The sequence below is a fragment of the Cololabis saira genome, chromosome 11 (genome assembly GCF_033807715.1).
Source record: "Cololabis saira isolate AMF1-May2022 chromosome 11, fColSai1.1, whole genome shotgun sequence".
In the NCBI taxonomy this organism is placed as follows: domain Eukaryota; kingdom Metazoa; phylum Chordata; class Actinopteri; order Beloniformes; family Belonidae; genus Cololabis; species Cololabis saira.
The window spans coordinates 20,505,922-20,523,363 of record NC_084597.1 but is presented as its reverse complement, the minus strand read 5'-3'; the positions used below and the strand labels follow the sequence as shown (position 1 = coordinate 20,523,363).

General features: G+C 38.5%; 1 protein-coding gene across 1 annotated transcript; it reads right to left on the bottom strand.

The window, feature by feature from the left end:
• Positions 1-5,077: 5,077 nt before the first annotated feature.
• LOC133454616 (uncharacterized) lies at positions 5,078-9,733 on the bottom strand. The gene is made up of 2 exons (XM_061733338.1): positions 8,516-9,733; positions 5,078-5,856 (listed from the first exon to the last, which is right to left on the bottom strand). The coding sequence occupies exons 1-2, from the start codon at positions 9,719-9,721 to the stop codon at positions 5,470-5,472; spliced, it is 1,593 nt and encodes a 530-aa protein (XP_061589322.1). The 5' UTR covers positions 9,722-9,733; the 3' UTR covers positions 5,078-5,469.
• Between the last annotated feature and the right edge of the window lie 7,709 nt (positions 9,734-17,442).

Genomic DNA, 17,442 nt, shown 5'->3' with positions numbered 1-17,442 from the left:
TTAATAAAGTTCAAATTTATTTCCCCTGATGTCAATATTGTATGCACACGCAAACTTGTTCTCAGAGCGTAAAGGCCTCACTGCGTGTATATATGCACATCTATTTAGAAAATAAAATGAATATTGCAGTCGGGTGCAAATAAAAAAGAAAAGAAAAAGAAAAATGACTTGACTGCTTTTGCCCGTTTTCCTGCACTCGCTTGTATAAAGGACAGAGTTATATATTGTTGAGGAGTGATGCTACAGTGCTGGCACTGCCATCTATTGACACGATGAGAACACAGCCTGCATCGGTTTTTCTACCCTCTTTTATTTTCTCACTCATCCACGCCTCAACTGAAACGTCTTTGTGACCTGAAGTCAGTCTGGCGGTGAAACGGGCTTCAGTGCACGTTTCTGTTTGTTTTAATGTGTCTGTTTTTCATTGCAAGTCTAAGCTGTTTAATTAATTTCCTTCCACATGTGTAACTACTTCCTGTTTACCATTAAGCCGTTTGTCCTGTAGTTGTTGTTGGCTCGTGATGGATTTCATATATGTATGATGGAAATACATCAAGGCTGTTTTTACGTCCATTTTCAATAAATGTTTTGTACAGAAATCCTTGTTTGAAATGTTTTGAAACAAGCAATGTTTTTTTTGTTTTTGTTTTAGATTTAAAAAGTATAAGCAAATAAGTGGGATTTATATTTTTTTGTAAATCTCTGCTATAAAGCTTTTTCCATTGTGCAACATACAATCACATTTAAAGTAGCTACACTTTCCTTAAATCTTTGTTTTGTTTAAGAAGATAATTTAAAAAATATCATCCTATCATAGTGGATCTTGATATTTATTAAATGCGATCTCAGATAAACCATATAACTTTTTATATTACCAAAATAAAGCTTAAAATTAAACCATGTTTGCAACACCAAGTACCCCCTCACTGCTTCCGTAGGATTTAGCTGCAGCAGGTGCGGCTGAACATCAGTCCCTGATGAGCGGCAGGTGTGCAGACTTTTACTTTAAAAAGACCTCTGTTTGCAGGTTGCTGCTCTGGAATATTCAGATGTCTGTTAACACCGTGCCAAGAGGGAAAGACGTAAGCAATGGTCTTAGAGAAGCACTTATTCATTCACAGCCAACTGAAAAAGGTCATTAACCTTTCTCCAAACAATATGGAGTTCCTGTTCTATAGAGATAGATAAGAGAAAAGGATGTTGTTCATCTGTTTTTTCCTGCTTTCACACAAAATAAAGCCTTTTAAAAGAAAAAAGAAAGTTAAGTTAGAATCTTTGCACATGAATGTGAATCTGTAAAAATGTATTGCTACAAGTTAAAATCCGCCGGTCGACGTTTCCCATCACTTCCAAATGAGCAACAATTTCTGACCTCTTTCTCTTTCTCTTTCTGTTAGGATCAGTTTTGTTTATTCCAACACGAGCTTGTTTATTTGGGTCGGTCTATCAGCGCAGAGCCAAACAGGCTCCATCCTTCCGACTGTGTCAGCAAAGGAAAAGCAGGTAGCCAGGATTTGTTTGGATTCACGCCTGTGAGAATCCTTGTAGCTTTCTCTTCCAAGGAAGTCAAACGTTTCCCAGAGTTACATCTGGGTGCAGATAGCAGCTCTGAACAAGGTCAAACTAACCTGTCGCCTGAGTCCGCCGAGAGCAGGGGGAGGATATCCCACGCATCCATGCAACATGCAGAACCGGAGGAACCTCCATTCCTAAGACTACTTTCAGAATGATTCAGCACCACCTGCAGCAGGTGTGGCAGGAACGTCACAGGTTACAGTCTTTTTTTAAGGCACAATAGTGCTCCGTCACAGCAGATGTCTTGACATGTTACAAGAAAACATGCAGGTGTACTGTTGATAACTACATTCCTGTAGTGGGAACGTCCTCCTATTGTACGACACCGTCACGGATCATTAAAATCATTTAATTCTATGTACATTCAACAACAAAAAAACATGGTGATCCTTTTCTTTAAATCACAATAATATTTTTTTCAACCAACTAAAAGGGATAAAGAGAAAAAAAATGCTCCACCTTCTTTGTGCCTTACTCTCTGTAGCCTCACCACTCCACTGGGGTTCCTCATTCACACACGTGTTGTCTTGCGGCTAACCTTCATTCCTCTCCTTTTAGGGCATACCCCCACCTCTCTAGAGTGCCCTCCGCCCGCTCCCTCCTCTGCAGATCACAATGGTACATGTAGACCAGGGGTCGGCAACCCAAAATGTTAAAAGAGCCGTATTGGATCAAAAATACAAAAAAAACAAATATGTCTGGAGCCGCAAAAAATGAAAAGTCTTGTATAAGCCTTAGAATGAAGGCAACACATGCTGCATGTAGCTATTAGTTATAGTTAGTTATAGTTAGTTAGTTCGTTATAGTATTATATTAGGTATAACTGGGGGAAGATTTTTTTTTTCATTGTGCACTTAGAGAAAAAAGTCAAAATTTCAAGAAAAAAGTTGAAATGTCAAGATTAATGTTGAAGTACAATCTTGAGAAAAAAAGTCGAAATGACGAGAAAATAGTCGAAATGTCAAGAAAAAAGTCGAAATGTTGAGAAAAAAGTCAAAATTTTGAGAACAAAGTCGAAATGTCGGGATTAATAATGAAGTACAATCTTGAGAAAGAAGTCGAAATGTTGAGAAAAATGTCGAAATGTTGAGAAAAAAGTCGAAATGTGGAGAAAAAAGGCAAAATTTTGAGAACAAAGTTGAAATGTCGGGATTAATAATGAAGTACAATCTTGAAAAAGAAGTCGAAATGTTGAGAAAAATTTCGAAATGTTGAGAAAAAATTCGAAATGTCGAGGAAAAAGTCGAAATGTGGAGAAAAAAGTCAAAATTTCTAGAAAAAAGTAGAAATGTCGAGATTAAAAAGGAAAGGAATAAGGAAGAAAAAAAGGAAAAAAAGAAGAAAAAAAAGAAGAAAGAAGAAAAAGAGAAAAAGGAAAAAAAGAAGAAAAAAAGGAAAAAAAAAGGTCAAACATTTTTGAAAAAGCTCCAGGAGCCACTAGGGCGGCGCTAAAGAGCCGCATGCGGCTCTAGAGCCGCGGGTTGCCGACCCCTGATCTAGACACATCATAGTTCATGTAGATTCCTGTCTAACCTCATCCGTCAGGCTGTCCATGACCGTAGCAAGCAAGAAGGGGCCTCGGAGCCGATCCTTGATGCAGTCCCACCTCCCCCTTTTGTCACAGCACGTATGGGATGTCACAGCTCCCTTACATGTCCTGCACCACCTCTGCTCCTCCAGAAGTCTCCACACAGGACCACAGCTCCTATATCAGCACCGTCCTACGCTTTCTTAAGGTCTGCAGACATTTACATACATTTTATTTGATCCAGAGGAAAAACATGTAAGCACAAAAGGGAACAAAAAAAACAATAGTGAGTTGTTCTGTCCCATGAATGGCCACCTTATACTGGTGGGGGGCTTTGAGTGCCCCAGTGACCCCTAGGAGCTGTGTGGGATGGGGCTGCTTCCCTGCAGCAGGGTTTCCCAAAGCAGATTGGTTCTGGGTGAAGCACAGGACAGAACGTGATTCAGAAACATTCATGATGACATATTCACTGGAGAACCTATAAATGTCACAGGGATCAGACCGGAGCATTGCAGTCGTGGGGAGAAGTCAAACTTGGACCTAAAAGGAAGGAAGGGGAGCATTGGTCTAAAAAAAAAGAATCATACAACACTGTATTTCTTTATATAAATAAAAACTGTTAAATAATTTCATAGAAAATTCAATATTTTCGGTCTGGGAAGTGTTCTGATTCTCTCTCTCTTTCTGAGGCCACTTCATCCATGCGGTTTAGTTTTAAATTGTTTAGTCTGCCTCATACGATGTTGCACATAGTGCATGTGCCGTTTTAGGTCCAGCGATTGTCTCTAAGGCGTAGTATACCACCATAAAGGTAACTGTGCAGTGGTACAGAAAATAATATTACAACCGAGTAAACCGAAGTGTACTTTGCTTCTTTGATTTCGATGATGTTTCTCAGACTTTCTGGGTTGGACTTCTGACTTCAGGGAGAATTCAAGTTAAAACTTTGTGTTTGTCGAGAGGTCTGAGCATGTTGCAGAGGAAGATGTAATGAAGGGTGATGGTGGAGAGAGGGGTGGACATGAAAGAGCAGAGAGGGAGGAAGAGGGGACGGAGGAAAGACGGAAGTGAGGGTAGTTTAGTGGAGTATTTGTCAGAGGACGCGGGATAGGGAAATAGTCTTTATTATACTCATCATTTTGATTTTCAGGGGCGTAATACAAAGACATTTCAACGCTTCATTAGAGTGATGCAGGTGTGGTAACAGCAGTACTCGAGTTGTAAAAAAAAATCAGGGGGAATGGTGGATTTTATCATATGGGGACAGATAATTTGTGCTGATTACAAATAATATAATATATCACAAATAATAGCACTGACCAAAACACCTGCAGAAATACTGCAGGAATGACATAGCAGCAGTTAAATGCAGCCTTCTGTAAGCTTTAAATATCCACTGGGCTTACATCAAATACATCAAAACACAACAATAAAAAACAGTTTTCTGAACTTATCAATATGCCTCTGTCCTTCACAGGATAAGTAAAATGGATCACGGCAAAAACTCAAAATCTTAACAAGAATATTTGTCTTATTTCTAGTTAAAATGTCTCATTTTAGTAAAACAAATCTCATTACACTTAAAACAAGACTCATCACTGGAAAAAACAACAATTTTCACCTGTTTCAAGTAGATTTTCACTTAAAATAAGTAGAAAAATCTGCCAGTGGAACAATATTTTTTTGCTTGTAATGAGAAGATAAATCTTGTCCCACTAGCAGATTTTTCTACTTATTTCAAGTGAAAATTTACTTGAAACAGGTGAAAATTGTCAAATAAGTTATTTTTCTGGTGTTATTTTTCTGGTGATGACTCTAAATGTTGAAATAGCAGTAAAACCACATTCATTGATGAAATGACAAGGGATGGAAAGGGGGGATGGCAGTTTTACAGGGGGGATGATTTTGACCGTTTTTATTTCAGGGGGGGATGCCATCCCCCCTCATCCCCCCTCAACTCGAGTACTGGGTAACAGTAATACTTGTACCAGGTTTACTTGTGCTGGAGGAGCCCGGTGGGATATGTTTTCACACGGCCCCCGAATTCCCAGCAGCGCCAATTGGATAAGTGATGTGGAGGCTTCACCGTGGAGCCAGGCCTCGGAGAGACGCTGGTGGGGGAGAGCTTGGTGGTCCAGCTGGGCACAAATGAGCCACATGGACCACCCCCCTGCAGATCCACCACCTGCGGGAGGCTCGGTTGTGCCACGGACACATTAGTGCCACTGTTTTATCTCTTTATCCCTTCAAGCTATACTCTGCATTTTATTTTCAAGATCAAAGGTTCAGGTCTTTTAGTCATTCACTAAATCTAATTTACTTCCAGACCCACAAAGGTTTGTCTGCACGTCATCATCGGCATCCCATCATTTCAGATGTTTGACCTTATTCCTCTCATTAAGGCTCTGGATATAGCTGAGAAAGTTCCCACCGGTGTCTCCTTTTTCTCTTTCTCTCGTAACTCCTTCCTCCCTGTTATCAAAGCTCCTTCGTCTGTGCCTCTTGTCATCGGGATAGAAATTATTCTGGACCCTTTTTAAAACTCCGTTGAAGAAATAGAAGTGATCATTCTCGTCGTCAGTGGAGGGAGGACTGTTTCTGGCAGGTTCTTTCTCCAGCTTTCCTGCACCTGGAGCCGCCCTGAAGGGGAACGTCATGGATGCTGGTTGTCTAAACCTCTCCATGCAGTGTTTCCACCCAGCTTCAGTGCGCTGGATCAAACCTCCGCAGAGTGGCACCAGTTCACCTGTCATCTGTGGAGAAAACGGTTGAAGACACTAACTGTTGTGTTCATTTTTTAATTTGATTTAATTTACTATACAATATTCTAATGAAAAGATGTTTTTTTTAATCTGTTACAACTGAGTTACTATTTACGACGGAGTATTAGGGCCAAACTAAGACAAAAAATTTTGGAAATTACGAGAATAAAGTCATAATATAATGAGAATAAAGTCGTAAAATTACGAGAATAAAGTCGTAATGTTGTGAGAATAAAGTCGTAATAGAATAAAGTCGTAATATTATGAGAATAAAGTTGTAATATTACGAGAATAAAGTCGTAAAATTACGAGAATAAAGTCGTAACATTTCGAGAATAAAGTCGTAATGTTGCGAGAATAAAGTCGTAATATTATGAGAATAAAGTCGTAATATTATGAGAATAAAGTCGTAATATTACGAGAATAAAGTCGTAAAATTCCGAGAATAAAGTTGTGACATTACGAGAATAAAGTCGTAATGAATAAAGTGGTAATTTATGAGAATAAAGTCATAATATAATGAGAATAAAGTCGTAAAATTACGAGAATAAAGTCGTAATGTTGTGAGAATAAAGTCGTAATAGAATAAAGTCGTAATATTATGAGAATAAAGTTGTAATATTACGAGAATAAAGTCGTAAAATTACGAGAATAAAGTCGTAACATTTCGAGAATAAAGTCGTAATGTTGCGAGAATAAAGTCGTAATATTATGAGAATAAAGTCGTAATATTATGAGAATAAAGTCGTAATATTACGAGAATAAAGTCGTAAAATTCCGAGAATAAAGTTGTGACATTACGAGAATAAAGTCGTAATGAATAAAGTGGTAATTTATGAGAATAAAGTCATAATATTATGAAAATAAAGTGGTAATTTATGAGAACTCTAACAGGAAGAGCAGTCTTCCGCCTGTCTTAAAATGAAGAATATTGAGCATCTTGTGAAGTTATATTTATATATGTATAATATATTACAACTTTATTCTCGTAATATTACGACTTTATTCTCGTAATTTTACGACTTTATTCTCGTAATTTTACGACTTTATTCTCGTAATTTTACGACTTTATTCTCATTACATTATGACTTTATTCTCGTAATTTCCTTTTTTTGTTTGGCCCTAATACTCCGTCGTAACAACTGAATTGAAGTGACGTGATAAAATAAAATAACAGTTTAGTCCACATCCATGACACGGTATGTGGCAGTGCCACTTCTGACCAAACAGCAGAATATAGCTCTCGTATTTTGACAAAAGATCCGGTCGCGATACTGTGGTTATGAGTGGGGGCGGTCCGGTACATCATGTGATGCCAATTTGTCCCACTAGAGGAGCACTGATGCCGGGGACTGACCAACAGTCTAACAAACAGACTGAAGCCAATGCAGAAGTAGAAAGCAAAGTTGCAGTTGCTCAACTGGCCACCAGTTGGCTCTAACAGTGAATCGATCTCCATTGACTCCTATGTTACAATATCCAACTTTAAAGCAGAAGAAAAGTGATTTCGGTCACATGACTTGACAACTTGGGGGAGGGGGTTCTCAGTGGAACAAAGAGGCAAAGCAGAAAGTCACGTTGCTCAAATGCACATCATTAACTGATCACCAGAAGTGCAGACCTCTATAATACAGAGGTTTTGGTGGAGCATTGAGATGTGCATTAACACGACGCATCATCATCAACATCAGCAGCACCATGCTTTATTAACTGTCAAGCACGGTGATGGAAGGGGGATAATTTGGGTTTGTTTTGCAGCCAAAGCACCAGAATACCTAGCAGTAAACTTCAGTAAACTGAGGGGGAAAACGGGCCAAAATTCTGAAAGAATTATACAGAAACAGTCATTTCATCTTTCTGCTGCTTTATTTTCATTTATTAGGGCCCGAGCACTTACAGTGCGAAGGCCCTATTGTATCTGTATGTTTTCTTTATTCATTATCCTTCTGACGAAAGGAGGGCCTTTTTCCCCCCCCTAAACGTGCCCCAAAAGTCACCAAATTTTGCACGCAAGCCAGGCCTGGCGAAAAATTGCATATTTAATGGTTTGCATTAATGGGCGTGGCCTAATGGCTCAACAGCGCCCCCCGGAAAACTTTGTGCCTCAAGCCCCACAATACGGTTTGACGTACATGCACCAAAATCGGCACACACCTGTATCATGTCGCAACTTAAAGAAAAGTTTCTTGGCGCCATGGCCAAACAGGAAGTCGGCCATTTTGAATTAATCGTGTCATTTTGGCGAAATTTATGCCATTGCTTCAGCCGCTTCAGAGCCTGAACCGTAACGTGCACCCAGGTGTGTTATACATCAAAATGTGCGTCTCCATCTTGCGACAACGTGCATTACTTTTCTCAGTCAAAAGCGTTACTGTGGCGACGCTAGACACCAAAAAGCACGCCGCCCACCCTTCATCTGATTGGTCCAGACAGAAAAAACTTTGATCGCTGCTTGCAGCTTTAATTAATTATTATTACTGCTAAGGCGATGACTCATTCTACCATCTCTTGCGGCATGGAGTCACCTGTTTTTATAACAGGTGACAGATGATCACTTCATGTCCTGATACCGAAAAGTAACACCAGTTTCTCTATTGCATCAATTTTCACCATAATTGTGATGTAAATCCAAGTGTCCAGCAGCCCTTACCTTCTGATAAACATCTGTGGCTCCTTTGTGAACAGCTTCTAGAGGTTTTGAAAGTACCCGTCTAGGGTTACTGCGATCTGCTTCCCTTCCCTTTTCCATCCAGCTTACTGAAGTTATCTCCTTCTCTTTTTCTTTGTGAAGTTTGTCCATGATGTCTTGGACGACTTCTTTCATCCTCAGGCCTGAGAGCGAGGTTTTAGTTGTAGTTTCTCTCATCTCTGTGATGTATTCTCTGATTTCTGACGCGTAGTTGTTTAAAGGTTCTGGGTTCATTGTGATTGTAGGTCCTTCAACTCCACCTGGAATGACTTGGTCAGAGACTCCAGCACTTGGTCCCTGTGCCTCCGTGGTTGCAATGGTTGTTTCAGCTAGAGATCCTTCTGTTGTCATTTCAGTGTGCATCATTGCCGGTGTGACCGGCAAAGGTGCGAATGACTCCTTTGATGGCATATTTTCCTTATTGGTACTCACATTTTTCTCAGGTATATTATTAGTCTTTGTCTGCTCTGTTGTTGTATGAGACACTGTAGTCGCTTCAGGCGTAATGGTTTTGTACCTGTTCTTAACTGGTTTTATCTTTATTGTCTTTCTTCTGTCTATTGTATACATTTCTAACAAACACTGGCCTTTGAATTTACATCCCTTTGCAGTTTTGGTGATGTGTGGAGGCTCGTTCAGCTCTTTCCGGATCTTTACTGATTTCCACTTCACATTTGTTGGTTTTGTTTGTTTCCCTGCTTCTAGAAGGAAAAGAACAATTGAAGTGTCTTGCCCCACGTCACATACCACAGGTTTTAAACTGACATTATCTGTTTGATATGTGCGCTGTGTTTGCAGCGTGTGTGCCGAACTCTTCTGGTCTTCATTTTCATCACCACTTCTGTGGGATTCTCCTTTTTCGCTTTCTCCCTCCAGGCATGTCAACTCACATTCTTTTGTGATTACTTTACCGCTAAAATATTCGTTATTAGGATCCCGAGCAAGCTGCACCTCAAACCATGGCCTATTTATGGATCTTTTGTTCTCTCTGGACCCCAACGAGAGTCGCTTCTGAACGGGAGATCCATCTACATCTTCACCCGAAGCAGCATTTAAAGGAAGCTGTTCTTGGACAGCATTTCTCAGAGCAGGGCTTTCTCTCAAATTCAAGTGTTTATTTTTCTTCTCAACACCATCTTCTGTACGGGATGTGTCTGAGGTTTTCATTGAAGCACTTTTGATTATGTCAAGTTGACTGATTGGACACAATCGTCCGCCATACTGTCTGGGATTCCTGATGTCCATTGCTGGTTGCGTGATCTCTTGTTTTGATTTAGATTTTACGTCAATATCTTCCAGGCAGCAGGAAACAATCCCAGGCTTTGCAGTGTAGTTCAGGCTTGTCAGCATATTCTTCAGTTGAGCATCGACTGTCTTGGATTTCTCCAGCAAAAAAGTTGGAAGATTGCGACCTGAGGCGGTGGAGCGATGATGCAACCACACAGAATTAGAATCAGGTCTATTCTTATCTACATCCATAGTAATGTGACTTGTTTCACTAATAATATGCAGGGCTGGTGCGGTGCTTGACTTCACCAGAAAGGCTGGAACATGTTCCTCCCCTCTATAAGAAGGAGACACAGCCTTAAGTGATGCAATTAGACACAAAACAGCGAGCAGACAAATGCGTGAACCATGAGCAACAAAAACAGCCATCTCAAGCTCAGTAGATGAGTCCCACAGAGCAGACACATTTGGGCCTAATCTGGGCTGCTTTTACAGCCCGCTGGCAGGCGCCACGTGGGCAAGACGCATCCCAAAGTTCATGAACTGGGGCAAAACTTTGGTTTTGACATCTGTTGTGGGAGGCTCAAATTTTATAAGCTAGTTTTGGAATACGGCAAGTGTTTTGAGGGCCACACGTGGCCCAAGGGCCCAAAGAAAATGGAGAGTCGGACCATGTTTGGCAGAAAATGTGCAACCACACTCACTTTGAGTTAATGCCGTCAGTCATGATATTGCAGTAACACCTATACACGGCACAGACCATGTTTAAAGCTTGGAATAATAGTTTACCTGGAAACATCCAAACGTTATTTAGGAAAAGAGATGGTATTCATGATTTACGGAATAAACACACTTTTAAACAGACAATGGCTCATACTACATTGAAAAAGATGTGTATTTCAGTGTATGGTATAACACTCTGGAACAACCTTGATGAAAGTGTGAAGGTCTGCAAGAACATCAGGCTATTCAAACACTGCTATAAGCAGATTCTCATACTGAACTACCAACATTTGATGTTATAATGACCATGATTTTTTATTTTATTTTTTTTCATTGTCTTTTTTTCTTCTGTGCATGATGCTTTTCTTTCTTTTTAGCTACTTTTATTATGGTGATTGTTTTTTTGTTTTTTTTTCATTGACTTTTTTTTCTTCTCTACTGTGCTTGATGCCTTTCGTTTTAGCTACTTTTATTATTGACTCACTTGTCTTTTAATTACTTTTATATTGATATACTTTTATATGTTAAGAAGAAGGGTATATACTGTATATACGTATTATTGTTGTTATTAGTATTTAGTTATTGCTATTATTCTTTTATCTATCGGATATTCTTATATTGCAAGAAGGGGCCGGACTAGATAAGCATTTGCTTCTTCCTGTCCCTTGTTGAACAAAACTGGTTGTGCTTTATTATTGTTGTTGATGCATGGTGTGTTTTTTTTATTGTTTTGTTCAAGATGAATAAAGATCAAATCAAATCAAATCAAACACCTACTTTATTTTGCTTCCATCATTAGAGTTTTCCAATACTTTATTGTTTTTACATGAAGCTAAGCTTTGCTCATATTTTGACTCTGTTCCATATTTCCCCCCATTTTAATGTTTAATGTTATTTATCTCATCTTAGAGCAAAGTGTCTCTGTCTTCCTCCAGGCAGCTACAGCATTAGCCTGTATTCTCCTCACCCACTGACATCGTTATTTAAATATCACTAATTCTGCATTTTGTATTCTCATCCGTCTGGATGGAAGCCCCCATCAGCCATCTGCTGTAAGTCCCGAGAGTTCCCTTCTGCAGCTTCTATGATGTTGCTTCCCATCCTTCTGACTTTTTTTCCCCCTCATACTCAGGTTTCTTCTTCCAAAATAATTGCCTTTTCTGAAATGCCTGAGAGGCTGATGAGGTTGACTTTCCAGCTGCTGCAGCTGTGTCTTACAGTAACGTATTTCCAGTCTACCTCACTATATGAGCTCCTGCCAGTTATGGTTCTCCTTATGCAGCACGTGGTGCAGGCGGCGGCCAACGGGGCCATCTACTGGTGGAAATATCAAAATGACGCCACGACAGCCATCAAAACGACAGTAGATGAGGATCAATTTTTACAGTTCGTTTACTTTAAGTAAACGAAACGAAAAGTTCTCTCCTGCCCTGATTAAGATCTACATGTAGAAAAACTACTATCATTACTATAAAGACTACTATAGAGCTGGAAATGTGGACATTTTTAAACGTAGACTAAAAACTCATCTCTTTGGTCTGGCTTTTATGTAGCATCACATTTTATAGTTTTAGTTTTATTCCGTTTAAAATTTTTTTAAAGGTATCTGTTTTATTTATTTATCTATCTCTTATAATGTTTTTATTATTTTTATTGTTGTGGACTGATTTTTTTTTTTTTTAGCCTTAATCCTTGAACTTTTATCTTTTTATAAATGTTATATATTTTATATTGTATGTCAGGGTGCATTGGTCTCCCAGTTTTTATTTTTTTTGGTCTCCCAGTTTTTATTTGTTTATTATGCTTATTTTTCAATCAAAATGTCAAAGCACCTTGTATTTCATGTACCTGGACGAAAGGTGCTATATAAATAAAATTTGATTGATTGATTGATTGATTGATAAAGAAGTGCTTTATATAAACAGTAGGTTTAATACTTACTGCATTTATGTTAAAATGTCTACATATTTGTTCGAAAACTGATGGATATTTTTGTATGTGTAGGTATTTTTGAATATAATTTGTGGGTAGAGACTGAGTTTGGGCTTGAAATGGGCGAAGATTAGAAAATTAACCGGTTGGAGCCCACCTAAAATCCAGGCAGATGGTACGGGGTCCATATGGCCAAACAGCCAGGGCCACCATTGTTGGGATGTCTTTAAGACCTCCGTTGATATTATTTGTCGCACTAGTTTATTTTATTGCCTGTTTTCTGAACAAGTGTTTCTGAACAAGTGTTTCTGAACAAGACAACACATTTGAGTGCAGCATTGAGTTTTATTATTGTGAATATGAAACTGCAGAACACTGGGTTGCACGTTTGGGATGTGTGCGCCATCTTGTGAAGGAAACATCTACAGCTTTATAGTTTAGTTAAATATTAGCTTTCATATAGATAGAAATAACATGGAATAATGGAAGAAAAACAAAAGGTCAGATCTGCATACCTAAATGGTTCAGTAACCCTGACTTCAGTGGCGTCAATTCAGTGGAAGCTAAGGTATGGCAAGGTTACGAGTCACAGAACTTAACTAGAGTATCAATCAACACGTCCAGCAAATACTCATCACAGAAGTCTGCTATGTAGCTTATCTGTGTGGTCAAGAAAATTGGAATTTTTTCAAATGCAGTCTCGCTCCCTGCAAAAACTCAAAATCTTACCAGGAATATTTGTCTTATTTCTAGTTAAAATGTCTCATTTTTAGTCAAAAAATCTCATTGCACTTAAAACAGGAGTCATCACCAGAAAAATAACTTGTTATTTGACCATTTTCACCTGTTTCAAGTAAATTTTCACTTGAAATAAGTAGAAAAATCTGCCAGTGGGACAAGATTTATCTCCTCATTACAAGCAAAAAAATCACTGGCAGATTTTTCTACTTATTTCAAGTGAAAATCTACTTGAAACAGGTGAAAATGGTTGTTTTTGAGTCTTGTCTTATATGTAATGAGATTTTTTTTTACTAAAAATTAGACATTTTAACTAGAAATAAGACAAATATTCTTGTTAAGATTTTGAGTTTTTGCAGTGTATAATAACTAGTGAAATCGATCATGTTGTTCTGATTTGCATTTGTAGTTATTCTATATGTATTAAGTTATAGAATAATCAATACAAATAGACACAGAGTAATTCCATAAATGTATTTAAAAAACAAACATTTACATTTTCTCTTGAAGCCAAGGTGTGGCGGCTGCCATACCTTGCCATACCCAATTGACGCCCCTGCCTGACTTTGTTCCTGTAACAGAAATAAAAGGTTTTTGGGAGCCAGTGTGAATCTGACCCAATCCGAAGGTTCAGGTTAAAAGAAAAGTCTGGTGGGCAACTGGGTGGAAACGGGGTTAAAGCGAGCGGCCCATGTTCCTGCAGTGGTTGCAGGTTCAAGTCCCGGCCTGTGGCCCTTTGCTGCATGTCCTCTCCATTCTCTTTCTCTCTATCCCCTTCCTGTCTAAACGTTGAATTAAGGCCACTGGAAAAAACCGAGAAAGTCTGGTAATAAACGATGCAGTTTGACCAAAGCTGCAGTTAATTTTGATAAATCTCCTACGTCAAAGTAAATAGCTATTTTAAATTCTCTGTTAACCCACTCCAGTGATAGCGTGGGTAGGGTCCGTACAGATAAACCAAGGTAATATTTACATTTAACAAAGTTTATAAAAATAATCTTTTGTACAAGCATCTCCTTTTTATAAGTTCATACAAGTCCACTACATTTAGCATGAATGCAAAAGGAGGACAGGTCAAGACCTCAATTTCTAACACTTGCTTATTTTGTTGAAATATCTACTGATTTAGTTCTGTGAAGCAAAAACCATGAAGTTTCAATTTGTGACGAGGTGGGGGCAGCTGTAAGAAGATCCCTTTGGTACATATGCAGAATTAAAATAAGTTTGATCTGTAATCCTACATCTCTTAAGTGGAATGATATTTTTGAGTCTTGTCAGAAGCTCCAAACACAGACCTACGATTGTTTTAACTGTTTAAATTGCTTTATTTTTAGCAAACTCAACAAGATATTTACATAAAACTATTTGAACATGATAACAGGTATTGGTTTCTTATAGTTGTTTTCATTTTTATATATATATTTTTAGTGTTTTCATTATTAAATTGATTTGTTGGTGTATTCTGAGGTTGTAAGTCCTCTAGTAATTGAACGTTTCAGATATTTTGCGAGGATAAGATTAAAAAAAGTTTGGTTTAATACGAGGACACTCAAAGGTTTTTCCCACATGGAGTGCTGAGGATTCACGCATTCTGCAGCTAGAGAGCAGCAAAACCCAGAGGATAACACAACATAGAAATTACTGACATGCAGATGGACAGCAGCTCACGGAGGACAGATCCTAGCAGCAAAAGTTTTTAAAACTCATCGCTTTGATAAAGAACCACATTAGACTTACTTTGGCAGTGAGTCGAGCTTGCATACCAGTCCCAGGAACCGATTATTGTGGATTGTTCCTGTCGTGTCCTGGCGAGTGTCCCTGTGGTCATAATCGACTTGGTGTGCCCAGTAAATTACGGGGTTCCTCTGTTCATCTTGCACAGCAATGCACTCACAAGCTCGCTGGAAGCCAGTGAGGCTCAGAAAGGTCTCCTGCCGGTTATCATGAATCCTCTGGCTACAGAGCAGCGGTTTGTAATCCGTAATCCAGTCAGCATCGTCAAGGGAACTCAGCTCAGATATAAGCAGAGACACCAAAAGCAGCCACGGCCTCATTGTGTTGAGGGGAAGTGATGGAAAGCAGCATAGAGAGCAGGGCTTTTATCTTTAGTGCGCTTTTCTACTTTGTATATGTAAACCATCCAGCGCACAAAGCCTGTGTTTGGTGTGACACAGGAACAACTTGCTCACAGGTTTAAACCTTAATGATATCTATGACTGACATCAGTCATAGAATCATATTAAACCAAGGCCGTTCAACAAGGCTGCATCATCCTCATCATGACACACCTCCAGAAAGGGACAGTCTAGACCAGGGGTCGGCAACCCAAAATGTTGAAAGAGCCGTATTGGACCAAAAACACAAAAAACTAATATGCCTAACTAAGTCTTGTATAAGCCTTGAAGGAATGGAATGAAGACAACACATGCTGCATGTTTCTATATTAGTTATGACTGGGGGGAAGATTTTTTTTTCATTATGCACTTTGAGAAAAAAGTCGAAATGTCGAGAAAAAAGTCAAAATTTTGAGAAAAAGTCGAAATGTCAAGATTAATATTGAAGTACCTTCTTGAGAAAATAGTCAAAATGTTGAGAAAAAAGTTGAAATGTTGAGAAAAAAAGTTGAAATGTAAGATTAAAAAGGAAAGGAAACAGGAAGAAAAAAAGAGAAAAAAGGAAAAAAAGAAGAAAAATAAAAAAGGAAAAAGAAGATAAAAAAGAAAAAAAAGAAAAAAAGAAAAAAAAGGGAAAGAAAAAAAGAGAAAAAATGGAAAAAAGAAAAAGAGAAGAAAAAAAGAAAAGAAGACAAATAGGAAAAAAAGAAAAAAGAAGAAAAAAAAAAGGTGAAACATTTTTGAAAAAGCTCCAGGAGCCACCAGGGCGGCGCTAAAGAGCCGCATGCGGCTCTAGAGCCACGGGTTGCCGATCCCTGGTCTAGACTACTAGAGGTATACTGGAGGTGACAGATGAGTAGCTGAAAACTACTCTAGAGACTCAAAGCCAATGTCACAAGTTACCATCAAACGCCACATATACCAGGGAGATGTTTACTCCCCACTGCTGCTCTGCAAAGGCCTGAACCCTCTCATGCAGCACAAAGAGGGGCCATGGGTAGTCATTCTGAAGTAGACCAATTATCAGACATCTCCTCTACATGGATGAAGCTGTACACCAAGGACCCACTGGTCCATCTCATCCAGTACTCGAGTTTAGGGGGGATGAGGGGGGATGGCATCCCCCCTGAAATAAAAACGGTCAAAATCATCCCCCCTGTAAAACTGCCATCCCCCCTTTCCATCCCTTATGTCATTTCATCAATGAATGTGGTTTTACTGCTATTTCAACATTTAGAGTCATCACCAGAAAAATAACACCAGAAAAATAACTTATTTGACAATTTTCACCTGTTTCAAGTAAATTTTCACTTGAAATAAGTAGGAAAATCTGCCAGTGGGACAAGATTTATATTACAAGCAAACAAATCTTGTTCCACTGGTAGATTTTTCTACTTATTTTAATTGAAAATCTACTTGAAACAGGTGAAAATTGTTGTTTTTTCCAGTGATGAGTCTTGTTTTAAGTGTAATGAGATTTTTTTACTAAAATGAGACATTTTAACTAGAAAGAAGACACATATTCTTGTTAAGAGTTTGAGTTTTTGCAGTGATCCGTTTTACTTATCCTGTGAAGGACAGAGTCATATTGATAAGTTTGTTTGTACTTTGTTTGTTTGTACTGTTTATTCCGAATATGCCAGGAAGCAAAATAATAAAGCATAGAAAACCCGAAAATAAATGACATATTCGAAAAGGAGTGAGAAGAAGCATAGCTTATTAGCTCTCACCCCTTTGTCTAAAATAAAAAAATATATATATATTATATATATATATATACATACACATATACACTGTATATACATACACACATACATATACACATACATAGTCTAGATACTGTATCCATATATACACATACACACATACCTAAACATACCTACACATACATGCACACATATACATATACACATATATATACCCACACATACACACACACACAAAGGCTTCTCTGCCTCTCATCGCCATGCCATATCAAATGAATGATAATAAAGAATAATCATGGATGAACTTTATCCTTCGTACCCTTTAAACAACATATTTTTGTACATTTTCTTGAACTGTTGGATGTTTGGACTTTGTTTGAGTTCCTCACCTAGGTTGTTCCATAGCTTGACACCGGTAATAGATATACAGAAACCTTTCAAGGTTGTT

What these genes read in the sequence shown, in the direction of transcription:
- LOC133454616 (XM_061733338.1), bottom strand. Translation starts at nt 9,721, where the DNA reads ATGAAAACCTCAGACACATCCCGTACAGAAGATGGTGTTGAGAAGAAA. An exon ending in CCACAGATGTTTATCAGAAG is followed by an intron (nt 5,857 to 8,515) that starts GTAAGGGCTGCT and finishes TTTTCTCCACAG; the next exon opens with ATGACAGGTGAACTGGTGCC.